We start from the raw sequence: 27,573 nt of genomic DNA on the forward strand, positions 1-27,573 counted from the left end.
AAAAAAAAAAAACAGTTATAGATTTTTACAATACTATATGTAAAAACTTCACAAGCTCACTTAATGTGCCCTGTCTTCTTGGATATTTTCTGAGAAATGAATTAAAAATTATGCGCGTTTTCAAAACTCAAACTGCAGCAAAAAAGGTGAAATTATTTTAAATATCGCATTTTTCATTATTTTGGACGTGTGTTTTGCTGTTAAAAATCAGGAGAGTTGTAGCCTGTACGAAGGTTTCTCTTAAATTCCTTCTTTTAGGGGTTAAGGTGTCGAAATAAAATTCCTACAAAAGTTAGGTCGTGAGGTTTCATTTTGTGGGCGTGGCTCGATCCTGAGACACGCTCTTCTAAAACGTTTCGACGGAACCACTTCATTCAGTTGCCATATAAAAAGTATATCTAAACAAACCATAAATATTCCTTGTGACAAGCCAAAAGATGACAAAAACTCGAAACTCTGAATTTCAATTGGCAAAACTACAGCGTCAAGATGTTTTGAGATATGAGAAGTTTTGCAACTGGCCCGGAACAGGATCATCCTTGACTGACGACACGACTGATCCTTACGGCAGTAAAACAGACGAAACCAAAAAAAAGTTGGATTTATAATCTGAAAACAAAATATGTATAAAAATTGCCTTTCTTCAGGCTTCAACGGGGTGTATTAAAACAAGATTTCAAATTCACCAAGAAAAAACGGTTATGATTTCCCAAATAACCCAAGGAAACACACAGAAAAAGATGAAATCATTCCAAATAACAAATATTTGTGCTGTGATTTTAGACGTCTGGTTTAGATGAAAACAATTTTGGAGAAGGGGTAGCCTGCACGTAGGTTTCTGTTATTAGGGGGGGAGGGTTGGGATAAAAGAAACCTCCGAAAGCTGAGGTGCGTGCTGTAATTTAAATCTGTGGGCGGTGCTCGACCGTGAGACGCACACTTTCAAAGACCACTTCACTTTTTCTGCAACTCTCTCATCTCTCACGCTAGCCTCGCGTTGAAAACGTTAATTTGTTGCCTTTCTCGGTTCGGCTCGCTTCTGACCAACCCAATCGTATTGCCCCAATTTTCAGGGTTAAAGTGGCAGATGGCGTTTGTGTGCGTGTGTCACCAAAGAGAGCTCCATACTGGCCACGTGGGTCATCGTCAACACATCCCCTACAAAGGCTCCTCTTGTCACACATGGACATAACACAGTAACGCTAGAGTGCGTGACAGATTCTGTGGTGGGTTTCACTTTCTGGTCTACGTTCAACGCTGCGGTTGTCCTACTTTGAACTTAGCAGGAATTTTCTGGTGCGCAAGTCAGCATCCATGGTTACTGCGTGCATAAGCAACAACATGAGACAACGGGACTATACAGGACAATTTGGACCTATTTTCTGGTCATATTCTACTCAGGCACTGTGGCTCTGATTTGCCTCTTTGTTCTTAAGCTTTTCATCATTTACTTTCGCCCGGGAAAAAGTCAGAGCCACTCCCACCAGAGACTGAACAACAACAACAACTCTATTACAACTAAAATGGACTGATTTCAATGGGGCCAACCCACAAGTAGCAACTGCTATTTTAGGCAGGTTAGTCCAAAAATATATTACTGTAGTCAACTTAATATTAATTAATTAATTAATTAATTAATTAATTAATTAGAGACCGGAAACCAGGAATAATTAATCGAAGGGTTGAGGACGGAATATGGTCTTTTAGTGTCTTTGCTGAGTATTATAACTTCGCTTAACACAACTGTAGTGCCAGTTTTAGACAATCCATTCAATGACAGAAAATGTCGGAACCTCCCTCTGTGCGTCGATCTGACTGGACTACGGCCATTTTTCTGTCCCAGGAAAGGAAGACCCAAGGATAGGTGAACTACTTTAAAATATATTAAAGTACTGAATTGTTAAGGGAAGCTCTGATCTCGCAACAAAACTATAAAAAATTGTGTTGGAAATAACAAGTTTTAAAAGGATCTCAAACCTTAGATGTAGCGTCATTCAAGATTTTATGTTCTTACTACAGAAAAGCTTCATCTTCCTTACATCGCTGAATAGGGAACTCTTAAAACGACAGACGCCCGTGGGATGCTTTTCCTTCGGGCGCCGTCATTCTGACGCCATTGCGTCTGTAATAACTAATAACAATCTTCCGGTTCTAGCTGGAGAGAAGCATAAACAAGACAGAACAAAAAAACCAACTTGGCGATTTCGGTTGTTGTCGATAGCTGAAGAACGTCTGCCTTATTGTTTTCATATTAGCGCGCCACAGTCGTTCGACGGCATAAAACTAAATGGCTACGATACTCGTACTAAAGCAGGTGATCTTATGTGACACGGTGTCAAAAGCTTTCTGGAAATCTATAAAACTCACACTGACAATAAGTCCCGCATTCAGCTTGTCTCCATGTTACAGTTAAAGTGCCCCTAACCCTTCAATTTGTTTTCTCATGATAGATTTCCATATCTTTCAAGAACTCATTTTCTAAAAAAAATTTGAGAAATATTGAATCCTTTTTTTTTTACGAGCGCTAGAAGTGAAGGCAGTCTAGTCTATATTTTCATTTATCGTTCGCACTCGGCCAAATATGGAGCGTGACGTAAGAAAAGGACATCGTGCAAAAATATCCGAAGATTCGCGGTAATGCTTCAATTGTAAACAGAGAAAATGGTTGAAAAATGTGTGGTTTTTGGATGCCGCAACTCTCGAAATGTAGAGAAAGGAATCAGCATGCATCCTTTGTGCTTTGGAATGGTGTCCTTTTCTTACATCACAGCTAAGAAAGTGTCAAATATCGGACGCTTCTCATTGGCTCGTTCCTAATGAGCCCACGAGACAAAAAAAAATTTCAGTAACTTTTAGCGCTCGTAAAAGAAAAGGATTCAATATTTCTAAAATAAATTTTTCGAAAATGAGTTCTTCACAGATATGGAAATCTACCAAAAGAAAACAAATTGAAGGGTTAGGGGCACTTTAAGTGTAATGATAAAAACTCTGTCGAGACCCAGTTTCGGTTAACTTATCGATATTAGTAACAAGATTACTATTGAATCAGTAACACAAGATTCCTGGACTTTACTTGGTACACTCAACAGAGATATTGGGCGATAATTCACTCTTCTTCATCCGTACTCGCTAAACGACAGGAAATACATGGGTCACGTGAAGTACCATCTTCTGTTAACAATGTGTTGCCCAGTTTATTATGTGGATTACAGTCAGTACTCAGTTCAGCGCACATGGCGTACATGGTGGGGATTTCACGAGCCGAAGTATAGAAAAAGGAGGGGAAAATTGTCATTTAGGTATTTAAAGGGGCTCGGCTTTCAAAATATCTAGAACAGACCGAACGAAAAATGATAGAGTGTTCCTGTTGTAGGTGTGAAAGGGGTATCATTTCCTATAGAAGGTATGGGAAAGGGTTACCTCTCCTGTCAAAAATGATATATAAAAGAGTAAGGGTCTGGACCTTAGAGCGGAGCCTCCCCGTATAAAACTTTCTTGAGTAACCCGTCTCCTCCCCGGGGATCTAACATAAAATATAATACACCCAATGACATTTTAATATTCTTTTGTCTCTATTCAAATTAGCCTCACTAGCCTTGCTCACGGTAAAATATTCTTTTGATATTTGAACTCAAGAACGAGGCTAGCGAGGCCAATTTGAATGTAGACAAAAGAATATTAAAATGTCAGCCATTTTTGCATTGGGTAAATTTTGATTTCACAGAAATGTATACTTTCAATTCCGTCGAGTAGCAATTTTCAAAAGTGTGTTCCCGTTGTTTGAATTTAAAAAGGGAAATGCATTGACTAGTTATTGCTTGGCCTACAACCAAGCTCGCCTTCTCGTTCTTTAACCCGGCCTAGGTAAGTTACTCGCACGCTACCAACTGCATCCTCCTGAAACTGCACAGTAGTGATACCATTTAGTTTTACTAGTATTGTTGAATGAGTGAGCATTGTGTAGCACGGGAAATGGTGAGATTTATATTGAATAACAAAACATTTTGTATGAACATCTTGGCTTGTTTCTCGCCTGAAGGGTGAACTTGAATTACAGCTATAGACATGCCAGGTCAATAATGCTAGACTTTCTAATAGCATCCCAGAAAAATATTAGAAAATGCAAAAATTGCACTACTTTCCTAAGAATGTCCAAGATCGCTTCACTGCGCTAGGGACGGTTCATTTTTTATGGGATAGAGGGGGCTAGTGGGATCTGGGGGTGGGCCACGCGAAAAATAAAAGACTTTCGAGTGTTGTCATTTTGATCTTGATCATGAAGAAAAATACTCAAATTGGCTGAATGGAGGTTTTCTTGTCATTTGGAGCCGTTTCTTTATGCTATTGTGGATTCTATCTCTGTGGTATTTGTTTAGGTTTATCGGCTCAAGTTAACGCAAGAGTACAGCTAACATTATAAATAAATGTTATCTATAACTTAGACACGGGATCCGATACTTGGTTATCACAAATATAAGAGTCTTATAGATCCACGTCTTTACAAAGCTGTTCATCGTTGTCTCTCAGTTTCAAGAGCTATGGCTTCTTGCAGTTGTTTTTAGCTCCCTTGCCTTGTGATCTCAACACTTGAGGTATTGCGTTCTTAGAGCTGGCATGTACCTCAATTGTTTTGTGTTTTCTCTCGCATCCAACAAATATTTAAACCTAAGACAGTCGGCAACTGTCTCAAGGATGCTGCAGTGATTTCTTTGGCAAGTGTCTGATGTTGTTTCTCAGGCAAGACTCGAGTTTCGGTCCCGTCAGCGGACCTCATCAGTTGCCACTATAAGGTGATCTTTCTCGAATGATTCCACGATAAATCTGTTTCCACTTTTGTACTTATCGGGAGGATTAAACACTCTTCTTTTTCTTTTAACTTCTTACAGTATAAAATACCAGGTATAACTTTTTTCGTAAAGAAGGGGGGGGGGGGGATCCCAAAAAAAAGCTTTAGAGGGGGGCTCTTTGAGTAAAATTGGCTGCCTGAGGGGTCATACCATTTCCAAATGACACTCCCCCAAATCCCACCAACCCCCCTCCTATCCCATAAAAATGAACGGTCCCCCATTTTCTCCAATTTTCCGTGAAGTAGTAAAGTAATTTTACAGAGAATTTAGCAATAAATGTTCAATTTGCCTCTCTCTTGCTTGGTTAATTTTGGCAGAAGGGCACGATTAGGGACACTTCATTGTGTAATTAATGCTAGCAATCAATTAATGATTACTGGCTGATAATTGCTTTTGCTTTTCTTCTTATTTTCGTTATTCCTTCTTCTTTTATCTCAAAATATTGAAGTCCAAATGCAGATATAAGAATTTTTACTCCCACCACAAACTGACCATCATCAAACATAATTACACGTCACACATTTAAAAATAAAAAGTTGCCATTTATTTACACCTCACTTCATGGTATATTACAAATGTACTTGGAAGTTATTATAAATTTACTTATGTCACAAAACATTCTGTCCCTTGTAATGTTAATTTCATTACACTGACATGCTAAAAACATTCAAAAGAGTGAAATCCATTCACTTGAAATATATTGTAGAACAGATTTATTTACAAGCAGTGATAGCATCACCCTACAATGTAATAATTAGCTAAAGCCGCCTGTTTAACAGGATTCAGCTGCTTAAACAGTAATATAAGAGACAATAAATTTAAGGAATAATCAGTTGGCCTTTTAAGCCGCTAAAAAGATTTCATTAACAAAACCTCTTAATTACAAACAAACAACATAACTGTTTCATTCTACCGTGTTAACAATATATAATGTACATATAGTAGAATGTAAACCTCAGCTCATTTATTCACAAAATCTCAGTTGCCCAAGAAAAACAAGAAAATAAAAGACATAATTTGAAATTTAACCTGCTCACTACCCTCTAGGAAACGCTACAAATATAATTATTTGTCAAACTCGTCTTTTATACAAAAAAAATTCTGAAATTTTTGAATCAACAAATTATGAGTATTTTCTCGATATTATATCAAAGGTGAGATATCATATGAGCTCAAATATCTGGATTCTGTGGTTAAAGAAGTCAGACACAACTATCCTTCCATCACTAAGATTTGCTGTAGACACTGGCCAATCAAACTCTCCTGTCTCGCTTCCTTCTGTTCCAAACTCTGTTACAAACCTTCCGCTCAGCTCGAACACCTGAACCCTGTTATTCCACGAATCACAAACCATCACATGTCCGTCTCTGTTAACCGACAAGTAACCAGGGCTATCGAACTCACCCTCCTTGTTCCCCTCCTTACCAAATTTAAACACAAAATTTCCCTCCAGATCAAACACTTTCATACAGTGTTCATCGCCGTCTGAGACTATAAAGTATTGCTCCGTCTGGATACAGTGCGAGGGATAGGACAACGAGCCTTGTCCGCCAAATTTACGTTTGAACTGCCCACGAGGGGAAAATATCTTAATTAATTTGTTACCTGCATCAGCAACAATAATATCACCATTACTGGTGAAAGATAAACCTTCAGGATTGTCAAGCTGGTGATCAAGGTTTCCTTTGTCACCAAACTTGGTAAGAAACTCGCCATTCCCACTGAACACCTGGACCCTGTTGTTATCATATTCCGCTACTATAATGTTTCCATTGTTATCAAAAGCTATCCCTGTGGGGAAGTTAAATTCACCCTGATCACGCCCCCTTTTAGCAAACGATTTTAGGTGGGTACCGTCACTACTGAATACCGATACCCTGTGGTTGCTAAACTCAGTTACTGCTATTTCATTTCGATTATTCACTGCCACCCCCCATGGTCCATAAAGCTTTCCAACAGACTCACCGAATGCTCCAAAAGATAGCACAGGTCTGAACCGCCTGATTTGGATATGACCCTGAAAAAAACTGCCACGGACATGATTTCCTTCAAACCCAGTAATTGCTTCACTATTTTCTTTTTCTTCTGCACCTGATTGCTGCGTCTTAATTTTGTTCAAAACAGTTTTTACAGAACCGATCCCCTCCGTGTTTAACATGTTAACAACTTTTGTATTTTCAGTGAAACTAAACCGAGGGATGCGCTCAACGTCACTTTTACCTTGGGCTCCTTGTTCCTGAAAGATTGTGTCAAATGTTTCATTAAATCCCAGAATTTCAGCGCTTGAACTTCGTCTCAAAAGTTTTTGGGTTTCCTCGATAGCTGATTCAATGATATGAAGTTTATTTTCAGCTTCGCCTTTTCTCAGCGCGAAACACTCGAGCGATTCTTTCGCTTGGTTATCAACTGCGCCAAAAATGTTCTGCTTCCTCGCTTCAATGATTGCCATCATCTGATCTGCAGTCGCCTGCACTTTGCTTTTTACGTCAGCTACTTGTACCTGAACATCATTGCTGCTTTGGTCTAGTTCGCTGATTTCATTTCTCTTTTCCTCTGCTTTCTTGTTAAGCGAGTTAATCAGAGACTCCATTTGTAGCCTGCGTTCATTTGCTCCATCTTCAAGAAGCATCTTGGCGTGACCCTCGTGCTCTGTCAAAGCACAAGCGTCGCAAATGGCGATTTTACAGTTCTTGCAAAAGAAGTTCAGTGGTTTGTTTTCGTGGCGTTTAATCTGGCAAAACGCTGGTCGCTTTAGTACGTCTTCAATGTCTTGATCTTGAAAGTCTTTTATCGCCAACACTCGATGTTCTTTGTTTGCTCGGATTAAGTTGTGTGGCGAGATGCACTCTTCACACCAGAACCCACAGCACTGGAAACAGTAGAAACAGTTGGCGCTTCTCTTGTCGCAGTTTCCACATTTCACGCCAGTTGTATTGCACTCTTTAATGGCCAACACATCCAGGAGGCTGTTTATTCGGAAGTTAGTGGGAAACTCGCTGGGATTTCCACTTCCTGGGATCTTAATTTCCTTGCGACATTCTGGGCACGATATGATATCTTGACTTGGACTCCCGTTCAGACATTTAAGACAGAAGCTGTGCAAGCAAGGCAGCTGTTTTGGCTCGGTAAAGGGGCACATACACACAGAACAGGATACCTCATCATGAAGATTATCGAGCAAAGTCTTAATATCCATGATAAAGGACGCGAAGCGAAAGTTTGGAATTCAAGAGATCAATGAAGTTTTGTCTGGTGACGGGATGTTATTTCTTATCAGACTTTTAATACCGGTATTGACCAATCACAGAGCGAGCATAGCAATGTTTTGACGTTACATCGTAAAAGAATGGTTTCAAACTGAATTTCTAGGAATTGTTTGATGGGCTCAAGAAAGCATGACCTTTAAGAAGCTGTCAAGATGTTTTCACATCAGATTGCCTTAGGGCAATATTTGAGAGATTTAATTTTCTGCGTTTGTCCTCCTTGTGAGGTTTAAACCGCGTGCTTTGATAATTTCAAGTTTCCTTCTCTATTGGCTTCATCGGCACTGTTGGAATCGAGCATCTCCAAAGCAAAATTACATTTCTTAGAAAGGTCGTTTAGTATGAAGACTAGAGTCAGCACAAGTCAATAGTTAAACGAAACTATGAATTAGTTAATCATTATTCATACTGCTAATTGTAGCTTCGGGCTATGGAAAGTATGGTGGACAAAAAAGCCACTCCCTCTTTTCCCTTTCAATCCCCCCAGCCTTCCCCCGCTCAGAAGCCTTTGTTTTCGCCTCCTGCAGAGAAAACACTGACACTACTGGGAAAGGACGCAAAGGGTGCACGGAAGTTTATTTGTGCATAATTTGCGCGTCGTGTTTTCCCCTGCATTCAAAAGTTTCGGAAATACTACACGCGTGGAGTGCAAAGAGGAAGCCGTGTCTCTTTGGATGTGTTTTGAAAAATCACCTGAAATAAAACTTCTGCGAACTCGAGGCGCACCGCGCAAGAAAAAGGTGAATTCAATGTTAGCAAGGTACTGAAACCCATGATCGATGACTGAAATCACATAAAAATACAAACATTTATTTCAGTTATCCGGTGGCCTTAGGCGACCCGACAATAAAACGTTTTTATGCGGGTTAGTTGATCCGACGTAAGCTCTCTCTATGAGCCCTTAGTTGTCGTTTTCAAATATTGCTGAAATAAAAAAAAACTTGATAACAAAATAAACACGTTTATTTCTCTCAACGATTACTCCTAAAATAGCACGAATTTTTATATCAATAATACGATTAATTTGTCACTGCAGCTGTATCCGCAACAACAATATCACCGTTACTGGATACAGATAAACCTTCAATTCTCTAAAGCTGATTATCAAGGCTGCATGCCTTTTTCTTTTAACTGTGTGCACTAAGCTTATACTCTGTTCTTAGTACAGTCCGCCACCACGTATCACATGTGCAACTACACGTAACCACCACCAAGCTCGGGAAAACACGTGCAGGATAATCACGATTGCTTCAGTTCTGTTTTTTTTTTCTCATTGGCTGAGAAAGTGGCCAATCTCAGAGCGTTGTTAAGACCCTATTAAAGTAAAACCAACGCAAAACACGAAATTACTTTTAAACTGAATTGAAACGGCTCTATTTATCAAAAGGTATCCCTGTAGGGTGTTTGCTTAGGTGGGGGTCAATGTAAAGGCTACTTGAGACAACGTTCGGTTCTCTAGGATACTGATTCATCGCAATTCTCCAGTTACAGTGAAACCTCTATTAAGCGGACCCCCAATTAAGCGGACACCCTCTATTAAGCGGACACTAAGCGGGGTCCCGAAATTTACGTCTTATATTTCCCTTTATAACGAACCCCTATTCGGCGGACACCTCTATTAAGCGGACGCGGACACTAAAATAAATTGTATTTGGCTAATTTCTATTGTTAAAAACCTCTATTAAGCGGACACCGAACTGGCCCCAGTTGTTCAAAGGCCGGATAACTTTATCCGCTGGATAAGGCACTATTCAGGGTCTAAAATATACTTCACGTAAAACGTTGTCCAAGGTTTTCGTACACTCCCAAACTTAACTGTGGTTAGAGTGTGTATATTCGCTTGCACAAGAGGAAATACTGAAATTTTTGCACAGATTGAAACTGACGGATAGCGACTTATCCACTGGATAAAGTTATCCGGCCTTTGAACAACTGGACCCTGAATTGACAATATATAGTATTGGATTACGTCCTTGAAAACAGTCGGTTAATAAAGCTGTCAATAAACTGTGGTTAGACCGATATCCGTCTGGATTATTATCATCTGCGATCAAAGTTCACTCAAGAGTCTTGCACAAAGCACAGCACAGCTATTCACAATCAAATCCTTCTTTGGCTATTTTTTCTTTAGCCACTCACACGAGAACTTATCACCATAAAAGAGGTATTCGCAGGGAAGCTCTAAGCCATATCCGGCACCTCGATTTACTCTTTTCCGCGTAACTGTTACCTTGCCAGAATTTGTCGGTCTCTTCAAAAACTTTGTCACGTGTGGTGCCATTAGCTTAGGAAGATGGCCAACCACTTCGTCCCGTCCGGGTTCAAACTCGTTGGGGTGTTTGAGGGGTTCCGTATTCGACAATTCTTGCTTCCTCGCCATGGTGTCACTTGCAACACCACCTACCACTGCGACTGCATTAGAGTCCCATTTGTTTTGAGGTTCTCGCAATAACATCGCTTCTTGAACAATTTTAGGTTCCCATATTTCTTTGTTCTCGTGATACCCTCTCACGAACGTCTGGAACATGGACGAGACTGGGTGCTTTTGGAACGGTCTTCCAGACGTAAGCCTCGGTGAAAAAGGGAAAAGATGCAGTGGCGGCAAGCAGTCCAAGCAAAGAAACACTTGGGCATTTTTTGTGAATGCTGCAGGTGGAAAAGAAGATCCCGTAATTATTGGCCATGCTGTTCAGCCCCGTTGTTTCAAACGTCTGAAAGACAGGAAACGGCCATATGGATGCTACTATTTTAGTAACAAGAAGGCGTGGATGACTAACGATATTATGGATAACATTCTTAGCTCACTAAACCAACGCTTACAGCAAAGGCAAAGGAACATTTTGCTCTTTTTGGATAACGCGCCTTGCCACTCCACAAATCTCGAGGGGAAATTTTCGAACATCACCTTAAAGTTTTTGCCCAAAAATACCACGTCAAAGACCCAACCACTTGACAGTGGAATCATCGCAAACTGGAAATGTAAATACAAGAAGCGCCTTTTACGTCATGTTTGCAGCAAAGTCAATGTATCCAGTAATGCAAGTGAGATTGTCAAATCCGTTGATCTCCTAATGTCCATTGAATGGGGAAAACAGGCATGGGACGAAGTTTCCAGTGATACGGTCATTAAATGTTTCAAGCGTGCTGGCCTATATCCCGAGGCGGAAGTGGAGGAGGATGAGGATGACCCTTTTGAAGGCGAGGAACTGTCAAGCTTGCAATTTCTGGTGAATTCTCTCAATGCTTCTTGTCCAGCGCAAGAATTTGTTTGTTGTGACGACGACCTTGAAGTTTGCTCCGGTCTCGTGGACCCCTCTGACCCAGAATGGAGAGCAAAAGTGCGGGAGGACATTTTGGTTCAAAATGATCAAGACCGAGAAATACAAGAAGAAGTTGGTGCGAAAGCGCTATGTGTGGATGACGGGGAAGAGAAGGCACAGGAAATAAAATCCGACCGGGAAGCGCTACAAATGGCCGAAAAGCTTCTCGAATATGCAAGATATAAAGGGAATGAGAAACTTTCGCTGGTCCTGTCTAAATCAACAGATCTGCTTCAGGAAATAGTTATTCGAAACCAGAAACAATCTTCAATTTATGATTACTTGAAGAAATAACTAATTTGTACAAACGCTGAAAGAGTCCATGTACCGCGCGTATTATCGTTACTGTTTTGCTGTTATGTTTTTGCATTTAAAACACTAATTAAAATTGGTAATGAAAGGTATTGAACTTGAACTCTGGATAGCTTCCTAAAGGAAATGGAACTTTATCACAGTACAGAGTAGCCGTTGAATGTTAATCGTTAACAAACACTGCGCAATTTTTTACAAACCTCTATTAAGCGGACACCCTCTATTAAGCGGACTCTTGGGAAGGTCCCGAAGGTGTCCGCTTAATAGAGGTTTCACTGTACTCTCAAATCCTAGCACGCAGAAAGGAAGTTCGAGAGGGGGCTGGGAACGAGTCACTCTGTCGGCATATTCGGCATATCAGGACAAATCTGTTTACACCTGCTCTACATTAAACTGGCAATAAAGTGCAAACGAGCTCGCTTTATAGGATTAATAGAAAACTCAAATTTGTCTTCTATACTTTGATGCTTTTACCTTTTAAACGATTGAAAGGAATATTCCGCTTCAAGCAAAAATATTTCGATCTTTGTATTATCGGTGGATAGCTTTCTTGAACCTGAGCTGAGTCAGCCGCTAATTTGTAGTACTTTTTTTACGATATTTCTACTCGTTTGGTCGTGTAAGCCCAGTTATTAGTAATTTGGCCTAATTTCGCTAACCAATAACGTTAGCAGAGCATATTAATGATGGCTAATCTTGTCTCCCGTTTCTGACAGGGAAAGATCTAGCCGAAAATACATAAATATTTAATTCCACAAAAACTATGCAGCTATTTTAGGCTACCCGACCGGATGACAAATGTTTTAGTCAAGGTCATTTGATGAATTTCTCCTGACGAAACACGGATTTTTTTAGTAAACTCAGTCGGTGATGCATGTAAATGAAGTAGTCAATCGCTAAAAACTCTCATTAAAGATTTGTGTTCTCAAAATGTTGCGACAAATCAGCGGCCAAATCTCTGGGTAAAGAAATCGATTCTTTACATAAAAGTCATTTACGATCCGACAATGGACCTGCTCTGCCGACACTTTTGCCTAATTATGGATGCAAATTTTAGTTCGTCTTTTTGAAATATAAACAAATTTATCATTCGGCCTTTGTGACAAAAAGATTGCTCTGGTTCAATTTTAGTTTTAATAATTTCTTCTGCAGGAGCAATTCAAAAGGTGATTATTTTTTTTAGCAGCAGAAGTACGAATGGAATCCAGGATCCCAAATGGTATGATCTTTATTCTTTCAGACAAATGTAAAATACTGTCTAGTTATTACCTTCAGTCTGTTCAGTTTGAAGTATTGTTAAATATATATTTTTGGATTATTGCTGTATTTTTGCCATCGAGTGACGACCAAGTCGAATTAAAGTTATTAAGAAGGCAAGACCAATTGCATGCTGAACAAGCTCGCTATGATACGATCCTGAATAAGAGTTTTATCTTTCATTTCTATTTTGTTCCTGAATATAACAGAATCATGCATACATAATTGTAATACATGAGGACTAACTCGAATTGTGAAATTGTTAAAGCGTTACCGAATATTCAAGTTACATCCCCAGCATATTCAGGATTTATTTTCAGATATAATCGTTAAAAACGGAAACGAACGACTTTAGAATTAGAATTGAAACTTTTGTTTTTTGTTTTTATCTTTTTAACGTTGCAACTTAAACTGTATCACTTAGCCTAAATTATTATAATATCAAGTTACATCCTCTTTTCAACGTCTGTTGCCTTTAGAGTCACTATCTGTAATACCTTGCATGAGAGAAATATTGCGTTGTATGGAATATTTAATTTCTCAACCGAGAAATCAACTTTGCTGTTTTATTTGTTCGTTAGTTTGTGGCTGATTTGATCCGTCCTTTACTACAGTATCCAGTACTTTTCTTTCTTTACAACTGTCATTGCAAACACACTCAGTTTCTAGTTTTTCAATATAAAAATACAGCCTTATTTTTATTGGTGAGCACAAAATCAGAAAAATCTATCTATTCTGGAGTGCACGCAAGTGGGTATAATTCTGACCGAGAATCGAAAATTTAAAATTGGTAACGTGCTTTAAAACGGTAGATTGCGCGGGTTGGAGCTCCCTTGCTATCGTCCACAAAGCATGAATCCGGGTACTGTGCTGTTTTTGTATATTTGTTTGTTTGTTTGTTTGTTTTTCATCGTGAATAACGCTCTATGTCAAAACCAAATTGGCTTAATTGGCACTTTTGAATACCATTCACATCCAGTTATGAATTGTGACAGTCATACAGTTTTCATCTTACGACACAAGACCTGTAATTCTGAAAGCCGTCAATAGATGGCTTTCTGTGTTCCCATAGAAAAAACTCTGTAAGTTGGTCGGGATAGAGAAATACAAAAGACAGTGCAAATTCTACAAACTCTCGTTTGCGAATTTCGATCTACCACTGAGCTAAAGTAGACTCATTAGAGTAGGTTCATATGATAAGCATCCTGCTAGCGTCCGCATAAGTGTCTCCTATTTGACCGCTCAAAGGAAATAGCAGACGCCTGCGCACAACATAACGCACTGCATGCTGATATGAACTGCGTTGAGGCTAATTTTTCTTTCACACAGGACTCCCAGCCAACGCAGAAGATCAGCTCCGACGTCGAAGGGGCAGCGGTGCAAACCCTGTTGGTAAGTTGGGTAACCTGTGCAGTATCAGTGCTAGTCTATCAATGGCTCTCAAAGACAGGAATCCTCGTATTTCGACAAAGGGCAGAAAATTTTGCTTTAATGCTCTCTTCCTAGGAAATCCGAACCGACGTCTCTCCGCAGCCAGCCGAACAAGTCACGAAGATCAAAGACGCCCGTCGGTAGTTAGCCGAACTCACGAAGAACAGCGGCGTTCTTCGGCAGTAAGTTACGAAGAACAGCACACAAGGCGAAGATCTGGAGGTATGTGATATGAGCGCGCATGCGCCATTTAAGTCGGCTTGGGAATGACCAGATTAGCCAAATATGACACGTTTAAACCCTCGTTCCCAGTGCCTACGATTTTTGTGTGTCAATAGTAATGAAAAACACGAGAGTGGTTTGGAACTCCATCCCTTCCTTGTATGAGACCCTCACACACGCCAGACTGTCAAGCGTGACCATTCAAAGGAAAGCTATTGCACTAGTAGTATTTTTTTAAAGTATTTTTGTTTACGCTGTCAAATCCTAAAATGTAAACATTCAAAAGAAAACTGTTCAATAGAAGAAGCTGCACACAGTGTTTTTAAAACATGAGTCTGTATACGACATCACAAAGCGTAACTACTGAAAGGATGGTTGATCCTGCACCCCTTAGTGTGACCATTTAAGTGAAGTTATTGAGAAGTACTTTGGTGTGGTACAATATTTGTCTAGTTAGAAGATTAATAGTTATTATAAGTACTCGCCAGTGATGTAGTTTCAATTAGTATCAGCAAGTCATGGATAGTGTGCTTCTCGCACTCTGATTGGCTACTCAAACCCGAATCAGTGCTTAGCAATAATTCTGCGAGCGCGTGTTGACTTTAAGATGATAAATAGCCACTAGAGGCGTATAGCGCTATGCTGGCTATAATCATCCCATACCCAACGAGCGCAACTGGAATCAAATCTCTATTTCCTTTTCACTTCCAGTAATTGCCCTAGATTTCAAGCGCGCTTTTGTCGCCAGTTACCAATAATAGTTTGGTAGCCATGTATACAAAGAGTTCAGTTTATGCATTGATTATTTGTCCTCAAAGTTTGCTATTTTTTAGCCGAGGCGATTTTAGACACTTACTTAATCATGAGACTGAATTCTGCACTTTTTGTTTAAATTTTCTTGTTTTTTTTTTCTTTTCCCCAAATTCTTATTTTTGTATAACGAGTTCACAAACATATAATGAAATGAAAGAAGACCTCAAAAGAAACTCAACGCGGTGCCCGTAACTCTTGAGCCAAGCCTGTGCGTGCAGTGACACCGGCGAACATATTTAACTTTTTCTTTTTGACAAATGCGTCGAACTAAATGACATGGTGCTTGAAATAAAATTTAAAAAAACTAGGCATTAAAATTAAGACAAATGGTTGTAAAGTCTTGCTTGCTTTCTACTAATTCGAACTAATGGGTTTAAATAAACACTCCGTTAACATTCAAATAAAATGAAATGTTCCAAAAAAATAATATATTCGCCGTCTTGCTTTGTACTGATTATATTACAGAATACGATTGATTAAATCAAACGTCAAAATAGCGGTAGGATATGTAAAGAGGGCTAAAAACTCGCATATTTAAAATCTTTGCGTCCCCTTTCGGCGCCAGTGTTTTGCTTGTCTCGCAAACACATCTCGTTATGTCGGCGAAACCTCAAACAGATCGTGAAAAAACAAAACATTCTCGGGTACTGCCCGAGCAACATCGTGATCAAATTAGCTCGGGAAGATCGAAAAGGAAAGACAGACCAGAAAAACAGCCCAGAGATGGAAGTAAGTTTCCGCCTATGTTGGAAAATTGGTTGTAAGTTTCTTTGATTTGTATTCACAAGGCCGAATGTCTCAAAGCGATTTCTTTGCCGGTTTTATTGTACTAAGGGAAACAATATTATTTTGATCTCATGATCAGTTGGTCAGAAGCCGAAATTGAAACAAAACTAAAGGGACGTTTACATTTATTTCCGAATAATATTGATTATTGAACATCACAAGAAAGGGAACAAATCCAGATCTATTTCACGAGCGCTTATGAAAAATAATATGCTATTAAAATTTTACAACTTTGACTTTCAATTGTCCAGCTGGCTAGAAAAGAATATGATTTTAGAAAACCATAGAAATGAAGAATTTTAAAATTATATCTTTTTATCACCACTCTTTATATTTTTTTGTTTTATTTCAAAATTAACAAATCAACTTTTTCGAAATTTCATGAAAGCTCACAGCTGTTTATTATGCTAGATACAACCAGTGAATTTCATTCTTATTATGTTTTTTAATCCCCAAACGAAAAAATCGCCACTCAATGTTCTCCTTTCAAATTATGGAAGTTAATGTCCGAAAGCTTTTTTTTAAAAAACTGCAAAAATATCTTACAGAAATAAAATAGCGCACTAATTTTTTAACACAATAGCGAGTAAATGAAACAGTTGTTCTCTTAAAAATTCACGGCTAGGATATTTCTTGGAAAAATTTGCATATTTTGTAAAGAGAGGGTGTCAGATCGTAATTATTGTTAGTACAGTGTTGGCTTACCTCGATTGTCTTCAATAAATTATTTGGTCTGATATCTCTTCGTAAAAGAGCCAGCAATTTGGTCAATTAAACTTACGTAAACGGCGCTTTTTTAGTTGATTGCCATATACACCAGATGCCCTTTAAACATGCAGTTATCACCATATTCTAAGTTTTATTTTTTGCAAATTGACCGGGGTTTTTTTTCTTTCTTTGATGAGCTGACACTAACAACAGTTGTCGTGATTATGTTGAGTTAAAAGTCTTCTTCCGTTTAATTTCGGCGACCGCTTCACCTCAACCTTCTCGCGTTCAATAACAAAAAACTAATCCCAGAAAGCTTGTTAGCGCAGGCTTTCTTAGATATTAAGAATTTGTTTTACATGTATTGATTGAAAAAAAAAACATAATGGACAAACACACATCACACAACAAAAAACAACTGTAAAAAGGAGCCTTCTGAGTGTCCAAAGTTAAGTTGCGTTGCTTTGTGACGTTCTGTGATTGGTTGGAAATATTCATGTCACATTCCCAACTAGTTAGAATTCAAATCAAACCCAACGTCAATTCCACGCATGCGTTTTCCCACGCTCAACTGCCCGGATGGAATTGAAATTTACAAATGGTAGTCTTTGAGGAGGGAGAAAAATTGGAGTATCCGTAGGAAAATCTCTCGCAGCAAGGACTTGAACCTTCGACAAACTCAACCCAGCTAATTGGAACCGATTGGAGACGTTTAAAGCTGATACGCATGCTTTAAAATATCACACGTCAGAACCTACCCCGTTGCCATGCAACGCAACTGTGAGAATTGCCAAAGCTTAGTGTATAATTTTGGTTTATCGCACCTGCCTTGTGTCACGTGATTCCCACTTAATTAAACCCTTACACAAAATACAGTACTCAGTTTAATAAATCTGAGGTCTACTTGGTAAACAAAAGATGATTAAATATCAATGTATAATCTTACAAAGTGTATACACTCGACTTTTTCATAATAAGAACCAACACAGATCTGTCCCTTAGGAAATCCGAAAGATTTTGAGTTCGGTCAAGACGGTTCTGTTTTTTCTCTAAACTTTATGAGTTGTTTTGTACTTAAAGTCGACGTCTAGACGTCAAATGACATCCCTGGGTCAATTAAGCGCGGGAGCTTTTGTTTTCTGTCAGTTTGCTAACAAAGCCCTAAATGAGGTAAACCTCTAAGCATTCAACGCCATAGAACAAACTTACTGACAAGACAGTCATGTTTTAAAAAGTCGCACAAATAATTCCAAGAACTCGTTAAAACAGAGTTAGTGCGTCAGTGTTAAATGAATAGTATATCATAGATTGTGTTTTGTTGAAAGGGACCTGAAAAGTGCAAAACGTATTCAGCTGAAAAAGAAACTAAAAGATGTTTAAGGGAACTCAATCTCCGGCTGAAGGTAGGTTTTTGGGGCATTTTGAATTATTGATATTTTGCAGCCAAATATAGAATTTGTCCGTGTAGTACCTGAATTTTATCAGATCTCAATTATTTTGCGTAGTTATTTCGGATAACAATACAGAGCTCTTTCTTTGAGTAAAATTTTTGAGTACTGTATCTGTGATGATTTCTTATGAAAAAATGGATGGCGGAGATAATTATAAAGTAGATACGATGTACAACTAGCTGCGAATTCAGTTGTAAAAATTTATGTGAATGGTTATGGAAGAACCTGTTTGAAGCAACGATCCGCTGTGGTCTCCTGTAGAAAAAGCATAATATATTTCCACAACATTATCTCATAGCTAAACCAAGCTGCTTATTATCAGAAAGTTGGGGTACATTAATGAGCTTTTTCTCAATTTATTTAAGTGAAAGCTGTGAAAGATCATATATTTTACTGAATATTCATACATTTCACTTTCATTTGTTTTTCTTTTACGGGCTTATCAACGGCCCAGCTGCCGCCGGTTGGTTTGAAATCAAGTCTATATAGACTACTACACCGAAATCGCAGAGGTCATGGGTTTGAATCCTGCTCAAGCCCACATTGTTTTCAGGCTTAATTTCTTTTGAATTCTGAAGATCTTTTATCGTTTGATTTTTTCTGTTTATGCTGGCGTTAATTTAATGTGTTTTGTTTTCAAATTTTTGAGGAGAACAACTTAATATTTCTGCTGTTTATAATTGCGATAATTACCAGAAAAACACTAGCTATGGTTGCTAGCCTCACCAAGACTTGAATTTCTCGAAAGTGGCCGCAGCGTGTTTATACATGTAGAAGTCTCCTGTTTGGTTTATTCGAAATAGTGTTAGTTTTTCCGACTTTAGAATCATAAGAAATAGGGTGAACAAGAACAGGTCAGTCGATCTGGACGTTTTTACTGCCCGGTTTTTTTTATGGCGACATTAAGCAAATCTTGCGCTCAAACCTGGCTACTTAGCCTAGCTCACCTATCACAACTAACAAACGTAGGCGTCAGTAATATGTGCCATTTTTGCATGTGTCTATTTTGTCGGAGTATCCCTCCCCACTGAAGATAAATGGAATGTTTAAATTTTAGTGTTATTTTAGTAATCGACTTTAAGCCAGTACACATTCGGTTCTTTACCCATACATTTGGTTTCATGCAATTAGCTTTCATTTACACTTTCGAAGTATGACTCCTATAGTTGCTGATAATTGTTGAAACTACTCGTTAATTATTAACAAAGTTTGTCCATTTTTGAATGATTGGAGCAATACTATTTTATTCAAGGACAATTCAAATTGCGCTGCATCAATATCGGTCGAATATTCCTGCACATAAAAAAGTTGACTTCGAAAGAAAGTCATGTCGCGAAGCGCCTCTCAGAACTTTAGATTGGCTTATCCAATGGACCATCCAAGTTTTAAGAAAAAAGGTATTTCAATGAACATCAATATCTTTGCTTGTTTACTAAATTCCGTTTCAGATTTTAGTGTATTCCTAAAATTAATTCACTTAAAAAACAGAAATTTACCTTTTTTTTTTCTTTTACTTAATTAAAGTAAGACTCCCATATTTACTAAGTACCTTATCAATCAGAACACTTCTGTAAGATTTAAAAATAACATTTTCTTTAAAAAATTATCAGTGATAACATATTTATGTTATGTAGGAAAAACCGTAACGAAAAGCGCGCAAATTTAACAAGTCCATCGTCGGCTAGACTTCCTCCGGTACTGAGATATTATGTAACATAAACCTAATATACCCTCAACGCAGTTTACAGCGATTTCATTAGAATTTGATATTATCAAAAAGGTCGTTTATCCACTGAAAATCTCGGAAAATAAAGTAATTTCTCTTTCTTTTTGTTTTGTTTTGTTTTTACCAAATACAACAATAACTGCCAGGCGTTCCTTTACTCGCCCCAATCTCCTCTCATTATTTCTCTTCCAGATCGAAGAAGCAGGACAGTTTATCTCGGGATGTTCAAGGCGAAAATTCTCGTATTAGGACCTTGTGAGGTATTTTTTCAAACAAGGATATCTGTGCTATGTTATGTAAAAAACATATTAGTAATTTTAAATGGAGAAAAAACGATGTTAAAGTGGGTATATACCTGCTTGTTTCATATAAACCATGCATGTACATGTAGTTGTTTTATTATCATACGATGGCTGTTTGTTTGATCCTTGCAGAGCGGTAAAACTATAATTTCCAATTTCCTTTCCGATGCTACTGAAACCTCAGGAGGAGAATACCATCCTACCCAAGGTGTCAGGTAATTTATGAAGTTTAATAGTTTCAATGCTGATAGATATTTTAATATGCAAATTCTGATATCAACCAGCAACAGTAAATTTGTGTTGTGTCATGGAAACCATATAAACTAAACTGAAAGATTAATTATACCAACTTAACCTGGTTATTTCAATTGTTTCTTTGTCACATACCCTTCTTTTGAAACTTGGTAGGCATTAACTGAAAGTAATTTTTCCTCTGACAGAATACTAGAATTTGAGTGCAATGGGATAGAAATATCACCTGGAAAAACAGCTAATTGTGAAGTGGAGTTATGGGATTGTAGTGGGAACCACAAGTGAGTTGTATGAACTAAAACTACCATTGTTTTAAGTAGAAAGTTTTAAGTTCTATTTTACATTCCAGTAAATAGGTAGTCGAGACATAAATTTAACAAACTTAACCGTTTTACCTACCCTTAGAGAACAAGACACAATAATATTATCTGATTCAACGTACCTTTATCCGGCCTAGAACTGTCAAACAGTAGAACAAATTATGGTGCCGGTTAGTCTGGACTCATCTGCAATTCGTGAGCGTGATAATGTTTGGCAACCCCCACCCCTTACAATTTTCAGAGTTAGTAAGAAAAATGAATAATTGTGCATTTAAACACTGTATGGGGGAGGGTGTGGATTTTAAAGGATTTTAATAAATTGCAAAGTAATAGCATAGCACGTACTTTGTAACAGTTGCTTCAAGTCCTGTTGTTCTTGATTGTAGATCATTTGGATTGTTTTCAGATCTGCCACTGTCCTGGCACATAAGCCCCTTACAGAATGTGTGTTTTCTTCTGATAGCTAAATATTATACACTGTAGATGTACATGTGCATGTAGAAATTATGTAGTAATTTATATTTGTAATCTGTTGTAATAGCGATTGTTCACCAGAAACCTGTGGGATTTGTATGTTTCAGAACATTTGCTCACTATTCATACCAGAATGTTTTTTTTTTGTTAGATTTTCTACCTGCTGGCCAGCTTTCCAAAAGGACACCAATGGAGTTTTAATTATCTATAATCCAGATCAAGCAAATCATGATAAGGAATTGGAAACCTGGTGAGAAAAGATTGATATTTAATTGTTTATTTTATGTCCAATATCTAAACAACTGTTTGTTTGCAGAGATAGTGAGGGACCAGTAGTTAGCTGATCCGTTATGAGGGAAATAAAACACAGAATTGTGTGGATTTAAGATTGGGTTCAGAGATGTTGTTTCAGTTTACTTGCTTTTACTCTCATCAACGACTGGGAAACTGTTGTTTTGTTGTCTAGACGTGATGTGTAATGCCTACAGATCTAGTTGATGGTATCTATCAAAATGATAGCATTCATCTTCCAGTTGCCATCCTTGGGTGGTTATTATGCTGTTATTGATCTAAAGGTACATGTAACCTGGCTTGAGCTGTGGTGTCTCTCAAAGTGATATTTCCCAAGATCTGTATTAATAATAATTATAATAATAATAATAATAATAATAATAATAATAATAATGATAATAATAATAATAATAATAATACTTCATTTATATAGCGCGATTTTTAGCGATGTCCAATCACGCTTTACAATTACAGCAAATAAATTTCATTACACCATACAATACTGAATTAAAAAAATTAATAGAAAATAAATTAAATTTACATATTTAGGTCTAATATTTCTAATGTACAAAATGTCTAAATGTGGTATTTAATTCTTTAGAAAAACTTTCTTTAAAAAGATTAGTCTTAACTTTTTTCTTAAAAACATTCAAGTCATCACAAGATCTTATCTCAAGTGACAGGGAATTCCACTGTTGGGGTGAGGCTACTGAAAAGGACCTTAATCCATAACTACAGAGTTGATACATGTATTCCGCGTTAGCAAGGCGGTTACTGTTTAAAGATCTTACATTAAGTAACTTGGCTCTACCTGTCTCTCTCCAGTAGCAGTGTTAGGCATGCTTCGTGTACCAAAATTAATAAAAATTGTAAGGCTGATGATAATCCTGTAATGGACCCACCGACCATATGTAAAGAGCAATGAAAATTGTGTCAAAAGGATATTAATTTTGGATGCTGTGGTTGAATTGATGATTGAGATTTGTTAGTACCACCTTTGGGTCAGGTTATAAGAATTTGTTGAAGACTGGGATGATGGGGTGAAGGTTATTATGTGGACTCTATTAAGTTGACAGTTTAAATTTATCTCTGACATTCTATGTTTTCTTAGGTACACGCAGTTTGTTCAAGGACAAAACCTCAAAGATTCTCAGTGCATAGTGTTTGCTCATCACCGGCCTTCAGCTGCTGATTTGAAAAGAACACAACTTCGTAAGTTGTTTCTTTGTTTAAAATGCAGTTGAATCTGGTCTGGTCAGTGCAAGTTAGAGTTAGGGGATGGCTGAGGCTTCAGACAAATGCTTTGTACAAACACTGTCCTGAAGTCACAGACCACTCTCCACGCCCTTTATGTTAAGAAATGATAGGGTATGGAGGGCCAAAACAATTTTCTTCTTCCCCCCCCCCCCCCCCCCCCGCCTTCCACTTCAATTCAACCTTTCTTTCTCCAAAGACTAACTTTACTGGTTTGTATTTTCCACCCAATCCCTTCTACATTGAACCTGAACATATTTAAATGCTGGTATTGTTAGACAGTTGTTTCAAAGGAGCAATTTTTAACCACTTCACCTCATCTGCATTATTTTTAATTGCTGTTTTAGAATTATTTTATTGCATGTTACCTTCAAGAATCTTTATTTTTTTACACAGCCTTGTCGCTGTCCAGAGTGACATGTGTGCAAACAAACTTGGATGAAGAACCAGAAGCTGTCAGGGATGAATTCCACAACTTTCTGGCGAAAGTAATCAGTAACTGGACTGATAAACGAGACCAGGAAGAACTGAGTATAATGAACACATGATGTTGGGGCTAATGTAGCAATTGAAACTATTTATTACCTAGTGACTGTATATAGCTACAGCTGTAAAGCTTATGTGTACAAAGTTTTGTCAAAAATATGAGACATTGTTTCCTTGCTCACTTATGGACCTCTAGCTCATTATTATGGACATTTTATTTGGTCATAAAACGTTCATTTACCATAATATGGACACCTCTACTATGGTAGGTATCTGTTATGAATTATTTTTCAATTTATTCTAGTGAGACAGTAATTCATTAAATCTCTACCTTGGTAATATGGTACATCCATAATACAATATCCATCTACCTTTTTGTGCTTCTCTTTTCTGGACTTTCAACCGGTGGGAACACTGTTCTGTTGTTCATTCTTTTGTCCTTTCTACCTACCATGTATAGTTACATGTTGCAAATGGTGCAGGCCTCCCATTTTCAACTTGTCCTAGGAAGAGCACCACTCATAAAAGCTACACCTCAGAGATACAGTACATCCATAAAAATAAGCAATCATCCATATTTTCTTAGAGACATGATTGATGAAGGCTCTCTCTTAGTAATATGGACACTTCTATTATGGCACAGCTCAACTATTCATGTACAATTTTGTTTTGTATACAGCTATTTCAATAAACGTTGTCGGATTAAAAAAGCTAAAAGACAAGACCGCAATGTTTTGTGGGATTATTTTTTATGAATAATTTCATCAAAATCATCCCTGCACGTGCAGGTCCTTATACTGCTAATTACAACCTATTGTTTTCTCCAGGCATGACTGATTTTGATGAATTTATTCATCAAAATCCCACGTAAACTTTCGGTCTTGTCTTTTAGCTTTATGCTTTGAACCGACAACATTAATTGAAATAGCTGTATATGAGAGGATAAATTATTAAAACATACTGTTTATCACCTTTTTCCTTTCCCAATATTATTATTATTATTATTATTATTATTATTATTATTATTATTATTAATCGTTTAGTATGAGGGTGTTTCCCAGTAATAGTTGCTTTATATGTCAAACATTTTTTTTTTTTTGCATTATACCATGACTTTACAACTTGTGGTGATATGGTTTGTCACAAAACTTTTAATTATTGGAAGGAGTTGTTCCCTAAGATAAAAGCACTCAGGACACAAGGCATTCTCAGGGCCCAACAATGCGCTCATCTTAGGTGTGGCAAAGCCACCTTAATCTTACCAGTATGTTATTTTAATACCAAGTCTGTCCAGGCTTCAAACTGATCTCTCACCACTAAGCCGACCAGGCAGCAGTTATAAGTTCTCTTCAAAGTTTTACATCACCCCTCCCTCCCCCAACCCTCCTCCCTTTATTTTATGCAAGAGTCAGATGTCTGCCACCAGACTACCCCTCCCCTTGGTTCAAGTGTCAAACCCACAGGTCCAAACTAAAAAGGGAATTTGAGGAGGGAAAAGTTTGTCCAAACTAAAAAAGAAATTTGAAGAGGAGAAAGTTTGTCCAAACTGAAAAAGAAAATGTGAAGAGGGGAAAGTTTGTCCAGACTAAAAAAGAAATGTTAAGAGGGTTAAATTTTTCCTTTAATCTGATTTAATTATATTGTACTAAGCAGTTAAAACGTTTTAATTACAGGTCCCTTAATAAAATTAGTCAAATTTAGTGAACTATATTATTTTTCAAGTTATCAGTTATTAAAAGGAAATTGTTCTGTGATCTGTATGATTTCAAATCAATATGTCAGTTTCTGCCTTGTCCCCAGTCGTCCGCGCCAAAGAAAGAAAGAAAAATTGTGGCGGAAATAGTGGGGGCGCAGGGGAAGATGGGAAGGAGAGTTGATGAGACCGGGCCAGTTTGATTAACTCTTACTGTAAGTTTTGATCATATCTGTGTGTGATGTTGCAATGTTTAATGACAAAATAATGTTCTTACCCACTCTGTGTCATATGATATATCACGTGGGCAAGAATCAAAACCAAACAAATAAAAATGAGAGCAATGAGAAACAAAGCAAGACAGACTTACCTGGTCATGATTGTATAAAAGCCAAAAAATCCAAATCATTCGAACTTTGCCCTATTCACATTTTTAGAGTAACAGTGTTGAACAGTGCGAAGGCCTTCTCTGCTGGTTAGTGTAAAGCCTTTATTTAACAAAGTTAGCACTTACTAGCTAAAGGCTCATAAACTAGTGGCTTTGAGCTTGAGTATAGAGGGTACTGCAAACACCCTCTGATACCCCTTTCATGTATAATAGAGCCGCAGTGGACGGTATTGTAGACACAAGTTCTTTTCCGGCTGTTAATTTCTTGATTTTGGTGCTGTTTTTCACAAATGAATATGGTAATCCCATATGGTAATCCCATTTGTTTGCCGAGCCCTTCCCCCTCTCCCTGAGGTATTGGTGGGCATGTTACCTTACTTTACCTCCCAGGGGCCAGGCATTTGTCCACCCAGGGCCGGGGTAATGAGAAATGTAGGAACATAAAAGGTAATTACATTATATTTTGCGATTGTCGGGTCCTTCAGGGAATCGTTTTTTAAAGCCAATGTTGGTCTAACATATAATGAAAATTGTAAATTTTTCCGTTGATTTTCACAAACATGTCTTCTTAAAATTGGACCAGCACTTTTTGAAAATGTGTGCCCATAGTTTGAATTTAAAAAGGGAATAGCATTAGCTAGTTATTGCTAGGCCTACAAGCAAGCTAGCCTTCTTGTTCCTTAACCCCGCCTAGGTAAGCTTACTCGCATGCTACCAACTGCACCCTCCTGAAACTGTACAGTAGTGATACCATTTAGTTTTAATAGGATTATTGAATAAGTGAGCATTGTGTCGCACGGAAAATGGTGAGATTTATATTGAATAACAAAACATTTTGTATGAACATCTTGGCTTCTTTCACGCCTGAAGGGTAAACTTGGATTACAGCTATTGACATCCCAGGACAATGATGCTAGACGCTTAAATAGCCTGCCAAAAAATATTACAGAATGCAAAAATTACACAACTTTCCTAAGAATGTCCAATATTGCTTTACTGCGCTATTTTTGTTCAATTTTCCGTAAAGTAGTATGGTAAAAAGCGATAAATGTTTAATTTGGCTCTCTCGTGCTTGGTTAATTTTGCTAGAAAGACATGATTAGGGACACTTCGTTATGTAATTAATGCTAACAATCCAGTAGTCATTACTGGCTGATAATTTTTTTGCTTTTCTTATTTTCGTTATTCCTTCTTTTATCTCAAAAGATGGAAAGGGTAGCGCTAATCTGTGGAACTGCAGACCGCGGAACCGCGGAACTTGCGGAACCCGCGGAACCTGCGGAACTTAGAGAAATAACTAGTTTTTTTTTTTTTTTTTTTTTTTTGCAACTTACAGACCACGTATAAGGTTACAGCTGATTTCATTGCCGTGTATAGACCCGGATTTTTTTACATGATTCGACCAAGAGAAAATGATACGACAGTATGATTCGACGGTCATGGTTCGACCGAGAGGTTACCAAGCACATCGATGAACTCGCAAAATCACATCATGAAGGTTCTGCACTGAGACTTGAGGTGGCAGGTGATTTATCACCAATAATTTGTCCGGGAGCTCGATAAAGGAAACAGCCAATGTTATTTTTACGAGTACCGCATTTGTTCTAAAAATCCGTAGATTGTATCGGCAACGTGGCGAGGTGAACCGAAAGAGAAGAAAAGGACGGCAAAGAATCTTGTCTTGTAAGCTCGTGTTTGTTTTTTTTATGTTTGGTTTCTTGAACAATATCTTGAACAATATATGCTAGCATAAACGTTTCTTTGCCTGGTATTGGAACAGATAGAGAAAACAAAGTTTTAGAGGCAATGATAAGGAGCAAGCCGGAACTCTATACAGATGAATACCAAGACCGGTTTCATGCCATTACAGGGACCCGGCTTAGCATTGCAACAATGTGTCGATCGATTCTGCGCCTTAGTTTTACGTACAAAAAGGCAAGTCTAACTCATTATTTTTCCTTTGTTTGAAGTCGAACA

The 27,573-nt window shown here is 37.9% G+C and overlaps 3 protein-coding genes and 1 long non-coding RNA gene across 11 annotated transcripts in view; 2 read left to right on the forward strand and 2 right to left on the reverse strand.

The window, feature by feature from the left end:
- The window catches only part of LOC146466827 (E3 ubiquitin-protein ligase TRIM71-like), a 216,952-nt gene that overhangs the window by 81,496 nt on the left and 107,883 nt on the right, over positions 1-27,573 (reverse strand). The gene's annotated exons all lie outside the window — the stretch shown is intronic.
- Positions 1-27,573, forward strand: part of LOC146466838 (uncharacterized) — a 40,870-nt gene that overhangs the window by 7,394 nt on the left and 5,903 nt on the right. The window lies entirely within an intron of this gene.
- Positions 5,369-8,255, reverse strand: LOC146466839 (E3 ubiquitin-protein ligase TRIM71-like). The gene has a single exon (XM_085126795.1). The coding sequence runs from the start codon at positions 8,041-8,043 to the stop codon at positions 6,010-6,012; it is 2,034 nt and encodes a 677-aa protein (XP_084982921.1). The 5' UTR covers positions 8,044-8,255; the 3' UTR covers positions 5,369-6,009.
- Positions 12,895-27,573, forward strand: part of LOC146466840 (intraflagellar transport protein 22 homolog) — a 56,569-nt gene continuing 41,890 nt past the window's right edge. Inside the window, exons 1-9 of one of the 6 annotated variants that reach the window (XM_085126812.1) lie at positions 12,895-12,961; positions 14,329-14,391; positions 14,506-14,652; positions 20,329-20,396; positions 20,571-20,653; positions 20,879-20,971; positions 21,636-21,734; positions 22,887-22,987; positions 23,426-25,269. In XM_085126812.1, the coding sequence (XP_084982938.1) occupies positions 12,940-12,961; positions 14,329-14,391; positions 14,506-14,652; positions 20,329-20,396; positions 20,571-20,653; positions 20,879-20,971; positions 21,636-21,734; positions 22,887-22,987; positions 23,426-23,577 (828 nt within the window). In that variant the 5' untranslated portion in view covers positions 12,895-12,939 and the 3' untranslated portion in view covers positions 23,578-25,269. Of the gene's footprint in view, positions 12,962-14,328; positions 14,653-15,984; positions 16,195-18,205; positions 18,363-19,529; positions 19,808-20,328; positions 20,397-20,570; positions 20,654-20,878; positions 20,972-21,635; positions 21,735-22,886; positions 22,988-23,425; positions 25,270-27,573 lie in introns of those variants that run through there. The other 5 variants (XM_085126810.1, XM_085126811.1, XM_085126813.1 and 2 more) reach the window with 5 other exon arrangements.

Source organism: Pavona decussata, unplaced genomic scaffold, assembly GCF_977016875.1.
Source record: "Pavona decussata unplaced genomic scaffold, jaPavDecu1.1 SCAFFOLD_140, whole genome shotgun sequence".
Classification (NCBI taxonomy): Eukaryota; Metazoa; Cnidaria; class Anthozoa; order Scleractinia; family Agariciidae; genus Pavona; species Pavona decussata.